Source organism: Salvelinus fontinalis, chromosome 36 (genome assembly GCF_029448725.1).
Source record: "Salvelinus fontinalis isolate EN_2023a chromosome 36, ASM2944872v1, whole genome shotgun sequence".
Lineage (NCBI taxonomy): Eukaryota > Metazoa > Chordata > Actinopteri > Salmoniformes > Salmonidae > Salvelinus > Salvelinus fontinalis.
Window position 1 is genome coordinate 4,270,674 of NC_074700.1, and position 12,255 is coordinate 4,282,928.

Here is a 12,255-nt window from a genome sequence, read left to right on the forward strand (position 1 = left end):
ACTAGCCAGATGAAGCTAGCTGGCGGCTTATAACGTTAGCTTTGGGCAACTGGGTGAAGTAACTGGCTAGCTATTTATTTTCATGAACTGAAGTTCAATTTCAATAGGTGACCAACAAGTGGCTACCTAGCTAATACTTACTCACACCCCATAATGTCAAAGTGGAATTACGTTTTTTCCCGAAATCTTTACAAATGAATGAAAAATCAAAAGCTGAAATGTCTTGAGTCAATAAGTATTCAACCCCTTGGTTATGTATGGCAAGCTTAAATATGTTCAGGAGTAAAAATGTGCACATAATAAGTTGCCGAGTGCAATAATAGTGTTCAACATGATTTTGAATGACAACCTCATCTCTGTACCCCACACATACAATTATCTGTAAGGTCCCTAAGTCGAGAAGTGAATTTCAAACACAGATTCAACCACAAAGACCACAGATGTTTTCTAATGCCTCGCAAAGAAGGGCACTTATTCGTCAATAGGTAAACATTTAAAAAGCAGACATTAAATATCCCTTTGAGCATGGTGAAGTTATTCATTACACTTGGGATGGTGTATCAACACACCCAGTTACTACAAAGATACATGCGTCCTTCCTAACTCAGTTGCCAGAGTGGAAGGAAACTGCTCAGGGATTTAACCATGAGGTCAATGGTGACTTTAAACGGTTACAAAGTTGGTTGGCTGTGATGGGAGAAAACTGACGTTGGATCAACAACATTGTCGTTACTCCACAATACTAACCTAATTGACAGAGGGAAAAGAAGGAAGCCTATACGGAATTAAAAAAATCTAAAACATGCATCCTGTTTGCAACAAGGCACTAAAGTAATACTGCAAGACATGTGGCAAAGCAATTACATTTTTTGTCCTGAATACAAAGTGTTATGTTTGTGGCAAATTACACTCTATTTTTAAGCATAGTGGTGGCTGCATCATGTTATGGTTATGCTTGTAATTGTTAAGGACTGTTTTTCAGGATAAAAAAATAAACAGAATGGAGCTAAGCATAGGCAAAAACATCCCACTAAACACTGGGACAAGAATTAACCTTTCAGCAGGACAATAACCTAAAACATAAGGCAAAATATACACAGGAGTTGCTTTCCAAGAAGACGGTGAATGTGGCCGAGTTACAATTTTGACTTAAATCTACAGCAAGACCTGAAAATGATTGCCTAGCAATAACCAACAAACAATTTGACAAATGGGCAATTGTTGTACAATCCAGGTGTGAAAGCTTTTAGAGACTTTCCCAGAAAAACTCACAGCTGTAAAACGTGCTTCTACAAAGTACTGACTCAGGGGTGTGAATACCTATGTAAATTTGATATTTCTGTATTTTATTTTCAATGAATGTGCAAAAAAGTCCAAAAACATGTTTTGTCATTGTACGTAGATTTTTAAAATATTTTTTTATCCATTTTGAATTCAGGCTGTAACACAACAAAATGTGGAATACTGTAAGTCAAAGGGTATGAATACTTTCTGAAGGCACTGAACCAACCTCAATTACCTCGTACCCCTGCACATCGACTCAGTACTGGTTCCCCCTTGTATATAGCCAAGTTGTTACTCAATGTGCATCTGTTACTACTTTTATGCATTTTACTTTCTTTCTCTCCGCATTGTTGGCAAGAGCCCGTAAGGAAACTTTTCACTGTTAGTCACACATGTTGTTTCTGAAGCATGTGGCGAATAAAATGTGATTTGATTTAGAGTGGAGTCTACAGCATTTGACACACATTTTAACTGACATCATGGAGAGGCTTCTTGGAGTTTCCAGAACACCCCTTGCCTGGTTCCACTCTTACATATCGGACAGACAACAGTTTGTCTCCCTTGGCAAATGCAGGTCTGCCCCAGCCCCTGCATCACAAGCTGTCCCACAAGGCGCAGTGTTAGGACCATTATTGTTAAGTATTTATATGCTACCTCTTGGTCAGATCCTCCATTCATTTGGACTCCGATTTCACTGTTACGCAGTTGACACGCAAATCTACATCCACACAAAACCCAACTCCACTCTGCCACCCACCTCTGTTGACTGTCTCCGTGAAGCGGAAACGTGGACGAGCAATTACTTTGTAAAACTACACGACGACAAAACAGAGATAATGCTTATGGGTCCCCAACTCCCTCATCGAGAACTGGGTCAACTCAACATGACAATCGACGGCTGCACCATCCACTCCAACTGAGTTTTCCACTAGTGCCGGCTGTCGGCTATACAGCCGGTTAACACACTCGTGTTCAGGTAATTATTCTCACTTAAAATAACTACGCTACTTTTTTAGAATTCGCAAGGCAGAAAAAGTCAGCCGAGCCCTGTCCCGTTAGAATGAACAATATGCATCTTCTAGTGATCTATTTATAGGACAGGCACGTCAGTCAAAGTGAAAACTGACAGGGAAATACTGCTGGTTTGACATTCTGCTGTCTGTCCCGTCTCCCGGTACCTGGGTGCGTGTGTTGTTTACATGGAGCGAGAAAGCATGCTGCTACTTCATCGTTTATGCGAGTCAATTTGCACATCCCATACATCTGGCACACTGATTTATTGTCTTTCGCATATTTCATATGAAGCCACAAAGTGCTGGCACATAGGCTTACTGTGATTTGATTGATGAACAGCAAGCTGGACTAGTTTATAAATGGTGTCAAACTGACTGAATAAAGGCGATCTCATATATCCTTGCCATTCATAAATCATAAAACATAGTTACATGTCCATGGTATCGTATCAGGACAAGTAAACTAAAGATCTTGTTTGTATTTCCGATATAAAGTCCATGAAGACTTGGCAGACAGCGACGTTAAAGTTAGTGACGCATCAGTAGCCTACTGAATCAGATCAGTAAGAGACCTGTTCATTTGGCTAACTAATGTGCATACTGGTAGGCTTATTGGCAATTACTGCAGATAAAATATGAAAACATTCACTGAAGATGGTGAATCCTCCTCACTGCAGGAACAATATGTTGGCTAGTGGAGCGATAGCCTCTCTCTGGTCTAAAATATGACAAAAGAAAACGGATTGAAAAGTTATAAAAGCTAATGATACTTACACTACATGAACAAAAGTATGTGGACACCTGCTCGTGGAACATCTCATTCCAAAATCATGGGCATTAAAAAAAGAGTTGTTCCATCCACCATGCTGCTATAACAAGCTCCATTCTTCTGGGAAGGCTTTCCACTAGATGTTGAACATTGCTGCCGGGACTTGCTTCCATTCAGCCACAAGAGCATTAGTGAGGTCGGGCTCTGATGTTGGGCGAGTAGACCTGGCTCGCAGTCGGTGTTCCAATTCATCCCAAAATGGTTCGACGGGGTTGAAGTCAGGCCTCTGTGCAGGCCAGACAAGTTCTTCCACACCGATTTCGACAAACCATTTCTCTATGGACCTTGCTTTGTAAAGGGCCTTCCCCAAACTGTAGCCACAATGTTGGATGCACAGAATCGTCTAGAATTTCATTGATGCTGTAGCGTTACGATCTCCCTTCACTTGATCTAAGAGGCCTAGCCTGAACCATGAAAAACAGCCCTAGACCATTATCCCTCCTCCACCAAACTTCACAGTTGGCACAATGCACTTGGGCAGGTAGCGTACTCCTAGCATCCGCAAAACCCGGCTTTGTCTGTCGGACTGCCAGATGGTGAAGCATGATTCATCACTCCAGAGAACGCATATCCACTGCTCCAGAGTCCAATGATGACGAGCTTTACACCACTTCAGCCGACGCTTGTGTGTGGCTGCTCGGCCATGAAAACCCATTTCACAAAGCTCCAGACGAACAGTTAATGCTTCCAGAGGCAGAGGCAGTTTGGAACTCGGTAGTGAGTTTTGCAACGAAGGACAGATGATTTTTACGCGCTACGTGCTTCAGTACTCAGCGGTTCCGTTCTGTGAACTTGCGTGGCCTACCACTTCGCAGCTGAGCCGTTGTTGTTCCTAGACATTTCCACTTCACAATAACAGCGCTAACAGTTGACCAGGGCAGTTCTAGCGGGACAGAAATTTGACGAACTGACTCGTTGAAAAAGTGGCATGCTATGACGATGTCATGTTGAAAGTCACTGATCTCTTCAGTGAGGCCATTCTACTGACAATGTTTGTCTATGGAGATTGCATGGCGGTGTGCTCAACTTTATACACCAGTCAGCAACGGCTGTAGCTGAAATAGCCAAATTCACTCATTTGAATGGGCGTTCACTACTTTTGCATGTATAGTGTATGAGGTATTTTCAAAGATATGGATACAAGTCTACTGATTTAATTAAAACCAATGGAGTAGTCAACTGCTGCTTTCTGTATAGCAAAGCCCATGATTAACACCAGCTTCACTCTTCAAAACATACCTGTATTGCAGATGGTTGAGAAAACACCTCTTAAAAAGGAAGCTTGAAGCCTGTGCAAGTCAGCAGACTCAAGATTCTTTAAGAAGAAATCTGTGGGTCAGTTGATAAACATGTATTTATTTATTTTTTTAAATGACATACTGCAATTCACAAAGCGAGTTGCAAACTGATGTCGTTCCCTCTCTTCTCTTAACACGTATGGACACAGAACTTAATTGAGCATCTGTTCTGTTCATTTCAACATTTTTTTTATTTGAAAAATTCCCATCACACAATTTGTTTGACTTTACATTTAACCTTCAATAAATGTTTTCAAGATAAATTAAGTAAACTCCCCAAATTTTCTGATATAATAAAATACATCATTTTAATAACAAACATAACCGTGGGACTTCATATCTTGCAGTAAAATACTTTAATCTCAAGAGAAGACAGGTTAAATGTTAGATGTTCTCTTACTTAGAAAATAGTCCTGATCATATAGGCCTACAAAATATATTTTTTAAACAACAATACACTGAATTAATACATTTTTCAGGCATTTCCATTTTAAACGCAATACCACAGCTAATATTTTCAAATCTGGGAGGTAATCTCAAAGTATTCAATAATTTCACTGTGTATTTCGGGATGGAAATCAAGGCATTAGAATGTTCCAGAAGCCACCAAATTAGAGCTTGTTCGGCAAACAATTCTTAAACACCTCGGCCTGGGGTATCCTGGCTTGCTACTTTTTCAATTCGGCTGGCTACTCCATGTGCTTTGTGGAAAACACTGCTCCAACTCCACACTCAGGAGCCTTGGTGTTACATTTGACCACACTGTCACTTGAACCCCACACCCAGAACATCACCAAGTCAGCCTTCTTCCACCTCAGAAACATCTCACGGCATTATCACCCCTGGACTACTGCAACGCGATTCTCTACGTACTCCCCACCAAAACTGGATCCCAGTCCAATACAGGATCATTTTCAATTTGCTCACGCTCACCTACAAAAGCACACAATGGACTAGCGCCAACATACAGTTAAAGTCAGAAGTTAACATACACCTTAGCCAAATACTTTTAAACTCAGTATTTCACAATTCCTGACATTTAATCCCAATAAAGATTCCCTGTCTTAGGTCCGTTAGGATCACCACTTTATTTTAAGAATGTGAAATGTCAGAATAATAGTAGAGAGAATTATTTATTTCAGCTTTTATTTCTTTCATCACATTCCCAGTGGGTCAGAAGTTTATATACACTCAATTAGTATTTGGTAGCATTGCCTTTAAATTGTTTAACTTGGGTCAAACATTTCAGGTATTTTGCCACAACTTTGTAAGCATGCTTGGGGTCATTGTCCATTTGGAAGACCCATTTGCAACAAACCTTTAACTTCCTGACTGATGTCTTGAGATGTTGCTTCAATATATCCACATAATTTTGCTTCTCATGATGTCATCTATTTTGTGAAGTGCACCAGTCCCTCCCACAGCAAAGCACCCCCACAACATGATGCTGCCACCTCCGTGCTTCACGGTTGGGATGGTGTTCTACGGCTTGCAAGCCTCCCACTTTTTCTTACAAACATAACGATGGTCATTATGGCCAAACAGTTCTATTTTTGTTTCATCAGACCAGATGACATTTCTCAAAAAATGTGCAGTTGCAGTTGCAAACCGTAGTCTGGCATTTTTGTGCCGGTTTTGGATCAGTGGCTTCTTCCTTCCTGAGCGGCCTTTTGGGTTATGTCGATGTAGGACTCGTTTTACTGTGGATATAAATACTTTTGTACCTGTTTCCTCCAGCATCTTCACAGGGTCCTTTGCTGTTGTTCTGGGATTGATTTGCACTTTTTGCATCAAAGTACGTTCATCTCTAGGAGTCTCCTTCCTGAGCGGTATGACGGCTGTGTGGTCCCATGGTGTTTATACTTGCGTACTATTGTTTGTACAGATGAACGTGGTACCTTCAGGCGTTTGAAAATTCCTACCGAGGATATGGAGGTCTATAATTTTTTTCTTGACTGATTTCATTTCATTTTCCCATGATGTCAAGCAAAGAGGCACTGAGTTTGAAGGTAGGCCTTGAAATACATCCACAGGTACACCTTCAATTGACTCAAATGATGTCAATTAGCCTATCAGAAGTTTCTAAAGCCATGACATCATTTTCTGGAATTTTCCAAGATGTTTAAAGGCACAGTCAACTTAGTGTATGTAAACTTCTGATTCACTGGAATTGTGATACAGTGAAATAATCTGTCTGTAAATAGTTGTTGGGAAAATTACTTGTGTCATGCACAAAAGTAGATGTCCTAACCGCCTTGCCAAAACTATAGTTTGTTAACCAGAAATTTGTGGAGTGGTTGAAAAACAAGTTTTAATGACCCCAACCTAAGTGTATGTAAACTTCCGACTTCAACTGTACCTTACTGACCTCCTGCACCCCTACACTCCCACCTGTTCACTGCGCTACTCCGACACGGGCCTCCTCATAATCCCTCGCGCCAGGCTCCGCTCCATGGGAGACCAGGCTTTTAGCAGTGCAGCTCCCCAACACTGGAACGCCATGGCAGAACCTCACAATCCATACACATATTCAAGTCCACACTAAAACCACAGGCTTACTCAAATTCTCTGTCGTTTTAGCTTTCATCCTGTCTCGTTCACTTCCCTGGTTAGTTTGTTTAGTGTTCTCCATGGTTAGTCTCCTTTTATATACTTACAACATACGTGCTTATATTGATATTTATCCTGCTGATCTTCTTGTGAAGGCAAAGTGACTTTGGGTGTCGTGAAGAGTGTAAAATGTATTGTTTCTATTATCATAGATTTCAGTACAATAGAGTACGGTATAACACAGTAAAGTCTACTTTACAATGCGATTATTATTTTTTACTATATTGTACTTTACTGTGTTTTAGGGAAGGGGGTTCGAAATCACTTCACTCTTTAAATAGTATCATACATTGGTCAGCTATCAAGATAATAGAAATACGCGTTTATTTGTTTTTACTTATGTTTTTAACCTGAGCACTGCTGCGTGAGGGAGAGGCTGACGCTCTATTGCGGCCGCTGCGGACGGGGCGGTGTTGGGAGCAACCAGACTGAGGGAAGAGACGGAGATGCCAAGGCAACTAGGCTACAGCCAAAAGTAGCTAACTTGTAGTAGCCACAATGATTATGTTTACATGCACAATAATAATTAGATTTGATATATAAGATATTATGGCAGAAGGCGGAATATAGCATTAGTCATGTAAACATCTCACTTTGCTTATCTTAATTGGTGTAAGGTCATTATTGAATTATGCATATGCCAATTAAAACACCTGGTTTTCTGAATAATCTTTCAAATTATTAGGACATGCAAACAGCTTAAATCGGCATCCCAGTGGTGTATTTGATCTGCGCATGTGCCAGCACAGGTTAGCATAAGCTTCCCTCTTATGTGCAAGTGAAGTGAGTTCCGAAAAACTGAAACTATCCATCTTATAGTTTTCACATACAAACTTAATATATATCTTAACTCAGAATCAAATAGTCTCCGCAAAAATAACATGGTCGCCTGATTTCAGATGTGTCCATGTAAACAGGATTATTAGGGATATCGTTCTTCTTGCACAGAGTGTAAACGTTTGAAACAAACTATTATATTAACTTCACCGTCCAGAATAATCGCATTACTGTGTGCATATGCAACATGTTCCTGTTTCTCACCCAACCCCAGTCGGATAAAAACAACCGCCTACCTCTCTGTTGGTTGCTCGTTGCATCCTACTCGTTCTCATTTTGCTAACTTTTCATTTTGTACATGTTGTTCCATCTTGCGTTGCATTAGTGAACTCTCACTCCACATTGAGCCTCTTTGCCGCGTTTACTGGCCAACATAAAGAACAAGCTACACACGTGATGGCTACTTCTTTTGAGGCGCACCGTGCACGTCATGACAATTACATTACAAAGTTGGTTGTTTTATTAAAATCATTTGAAATGTCATGGTATATCTTTATAGGTAACAATGTCACATGGATATTTTAAATACATTTAGAAAAAGCCTTTTCAGTGTGAAAATAGGCATATGTTTTTTATTTAATACTAATATCCGTTCGGATATTTGAATAACACATCCCTACTGTACTGTACTGTCCAAACTTGTGAAACATAGACGTCTATTACTGGTTCAGATTTGGTCCGGTCACCAATCGTGAACGTCTATGTTTTGACCAATTCAAGGCCGGTCCGGACCAAAGATCTACATCTGTGGACGTTGAAATCTAGGCTAGGGCGGACTGCCCAAATTTCAACTACTTTTCAACGTCCGGTGTCAGCGGGTGCTCAGTGGGCGAGGACGCTGATTACAGTAAATGGAAAGAGAGGGGGCTAATGGGTAGCCGTCAGTAAGAGCCGGGAGAGGTAAGTCGCTCTGGATAAGAGTGTCTGCTAAATGACTTAAATGTAAATGTAATATTAACTAGAGAGAGCGAGAGACACAGAGAAAGAGGATGTCCAGACTGTTTACACACTCTCGCTTTGACCACTAGACAAGAGAAATAAAATAACATAACAGTATGCCAGTAGAAGGGAGGACAAAAGCAGGTGACCTAACTGTGGTGTGTGACTATGATTTCCCATTGTAGCCAATTCAATTACAGTAATTCTCTTACTGATGTTTTGGTAACTCCGCTACCGATTTGCTAACAGAATGACGAGATTGAATCACTTAATAATTCATAAACATAAAATGTATATCAGTAGAAACAGTAGAACTAATGGGTAGGTCTACCTTTAGTTGTTACTTCTGTGAACTTTCATTATCCTGTCTCTTCATGAGGGAGAGACATTAGAAAATATCTTAGAGATATGTTGGTTTTTGGTAACAGATGTATTTATTTTTACTCACAGAAGCCAAATCCTTTCTCTAAAACTAAATATAAGTGTTGATATTAGTTGGCAGGGGTCTTTACTTCAGCTATATTGTGTTATGATGTATTTCTAATACCGTAAGACCTTTTCCTGGTAGACGTCTTTCTAAGACCCCTTTCCCATCTGTTTGAACGGAAATCAAAGCCATTACTTATGCCTAATTTTTAAGATGGAAAAAGGTTGAAAAATGCATCTATGCCTTCATATAGACTTCATATTACCTATCATTTGACACCCAATTCGATATGCTCCTATGCACTTTATGTTTGTGCTCAAGGGTCCTTTTACACGGAAATGATCCATAGCTCATAGGCCAAGCTCATAGTAATGATTTATCAGAAGACGGGAAATGGAGGTGGGGAGTGTGTGTGAAGTGTGTGTACGAGTATGTGCGCTCACTCACCTTGTTAAGCGCTGTGGTTGAGGGCGCTCCTCAAACTTCCTGCAAGCAGAGAAACGAGAGAACAAAGTCAGTCAGTCATCGACCCGCTAAACGCACACAGCGTAAAACACTCGCACACAAACACACCGTTTTAGTGTTGTCACAATACCAAAATGTTACTAACGATACAATACCAGGCCAAGTACTGTCTCATGATATCGAGTAGTTTCACGATGCTACGGCGGGGAGAAGAAGAAAAATAATCAGTGGCCTAGTGTCCTGTTCATCCGGTACCCCGGACACTTGTTCCTGTTTTCTGAACAAACCTCTCACTGAAATTCACACTTCTACTCAATACAACACATTGAATTTAACTTCACACTGTTCAGTGGTATACTTTAATAGAACACGACAGAGGAGTATTTTGGTTATCATTTTTGTTTTGATCTGATTGGGTGGGCCTGGTAGTGCCTGGCTCCCAAGTTGGTGGGCCTGTGTCCACCCAGGCCCACCCCTGGAACAACGTTGTTTGTTATCAAACTAATAATTATCCAGGATTACTTTAAAAATGGCCCTCAACATGGTTTGTGAAATTATACAAAAAAGGCATCTCTGGTAATATGGGTCATATTTTCTTAACTGTTAAGGCTAGAGACGAGACGCTTTCTTCGCTGTTAAGCATGCATGTCTATTTTCTCTTTCTGACACTCAGAGGGCTGTATGACAGTGAACTTGAAAAAAAGTATTCTCAAACTGGCCTGTGCTCTTGGTTATAACAGGCGATGCTCCAATGTAACAAATGTACAGATCTAACAGAAGACTCATCAGGGTCTGCATCCCCCGCTCGCCATCATTGCTAAATTATATATTTTTTTTAACTGATGGGGGAATAGTTGCGGACGGAAAGAAGCAGGTGAGTGAGGCCTGGTAAGCGCTGTGGCTGGCTGATTACAGCTGCCACAAGTAATATGCATATGCACATGAACGTGAAGTGGATTTTAAAGGACCTGCACATACAAGAGACTAATGGCTGTTCCTTAAATTCAACTGAAATGATAAACCAAACGGCCCTTTATTTGGTAGGAGCCAGCAGGATCTTTACATCAGTAGGACTGAAAATGTTGGTAGCATCATTTGAAACGGTACTACGGTTTTCTAAAATGTTGGTATCATAAGTATCAAGTTTTGGTACCGGGGATATTACCGTGGAACCGGTGTACCGTGCGACACTACACAGTCTACACATAAACAAAGAGACAAATCTCTCAGGTAGGAGACGAGAAAGAACACCTGGTTACACACACACACACACACACACACACACACACACACACACACACACACACACACACACACACACACAGAGGCTGAGTGTTTGAGGCAGCTGCTGTCCTAGTGGCCTTGGCAGTGTGAGACCATGTGACACAGTGTCCAAACACAGGCAGGTGGCGTATCACCAGAGAGAGAGAGAGCGTCGCTAAATCAGGCGGTTCAACTCATTCACAGCTCACACCAAGGCCTATTCATACAACTCCCCATCCGCCACGTAGCCTAGCTACAAACAAAACCTGTTCTTTGTCATGAAAACAGTATCCTCATGCCAGCACATGGGCCTAGTCATATCTGAAAACATGAGACGCACAACATTTGACGTAAGTCATCTCTGAAAACCACCTTTTATGAGTGACGGCACAGCTACAGTCATACCGGCAAAAGAGACCCATTTCCTTCACAACAAATGACATCACGGAAAACACAACATCACATTCCCACCAAGACCCCTTTTTTCTTGTCAAGCTACTGGGCGTCACAGGGGGAAAACGTGCAGTAAAAAGAAGTGTTAGTGGTGTGATGCTCTCACCTGCACCCCAAGGACAACTTGTTCGCCAGAGCTAAACACACCCCACAGACAGACAGAGACAGGCAACCTTGAAGCATAGAGAAGCGCGTGCACAAACGTACACACACACACACACAGAGGCACGCCCAGGGGGAGTTGGGATGGGAGCAGCGAGGAGGCTAAAATAGAAAAATCAATGCCTACAGAGCTCCCCCTTCCATCTATTTCTTCTCCGCATACTGTAAGACCCGGCTCTGGGGCTGGTCTTAACACACTGGCTGCTTGAGAAACACACTCACGCTGTGTGAGTGTGTGTGTGTGTGTGTGTTGGGCACCCTGAGGTGTGAGAGGATGTCACAGTCATGGGTGGAGTATTTGATTTGACATATACACAGCTTTCACCTCAAATACAATATTTGCTCACTCACTCGCTCTCTCAGACACACACACACACACACACAGTGAGAGGTATCAATTGTGGTACTTGGTTGTTTGACATCATCGGCTCTGGGTTATGCAAGGCACAACCTTAGCACATGGGTGCACCGACATCCGTTTCTGACTGCTACATGCATACAGAAAGAGTAAAACAACTTTTCCATTTTAAGAGAGAGAGAGAGAGAGAGAGAGAGAGAGAGAGAGAGAGAGAGAGAGAGAGAGAGAGAGAGAGAGAGAGAGAGAGAGAGAGAGAGAGGAGAGAGAGAGAGAGGAGAGAGAGAGAGAGGAGAGAGAGAGAGAGAGGAGAGAGAGAG

At 41.5% G+C, this 12,255-nt stretch overlaps 1 protein-coding gene across 1 annotated transcript in view; it reads right to left on the reverse strand.

Moving 5' to 3' along the window:
• Window positions 1–12,255, reverse strand: part of LOC129835051 (recombining binding protein suppressor of hairless-like) — a 91,416-nt gene that overhangs the window by 28,189 nt on the left and 50,972 nt on the right. Inside the window, exon 2 of the mRNA XM_055900400.1 lies at window positions 9,685–9,723. Coding sequence (XP_055756375.1) covers window positions 9,685–9,723 — 39 coding nt within the window. The remainder of the gene's footprint in view (window positions 1–9,684; window positions 9,724–12,255) is intronic.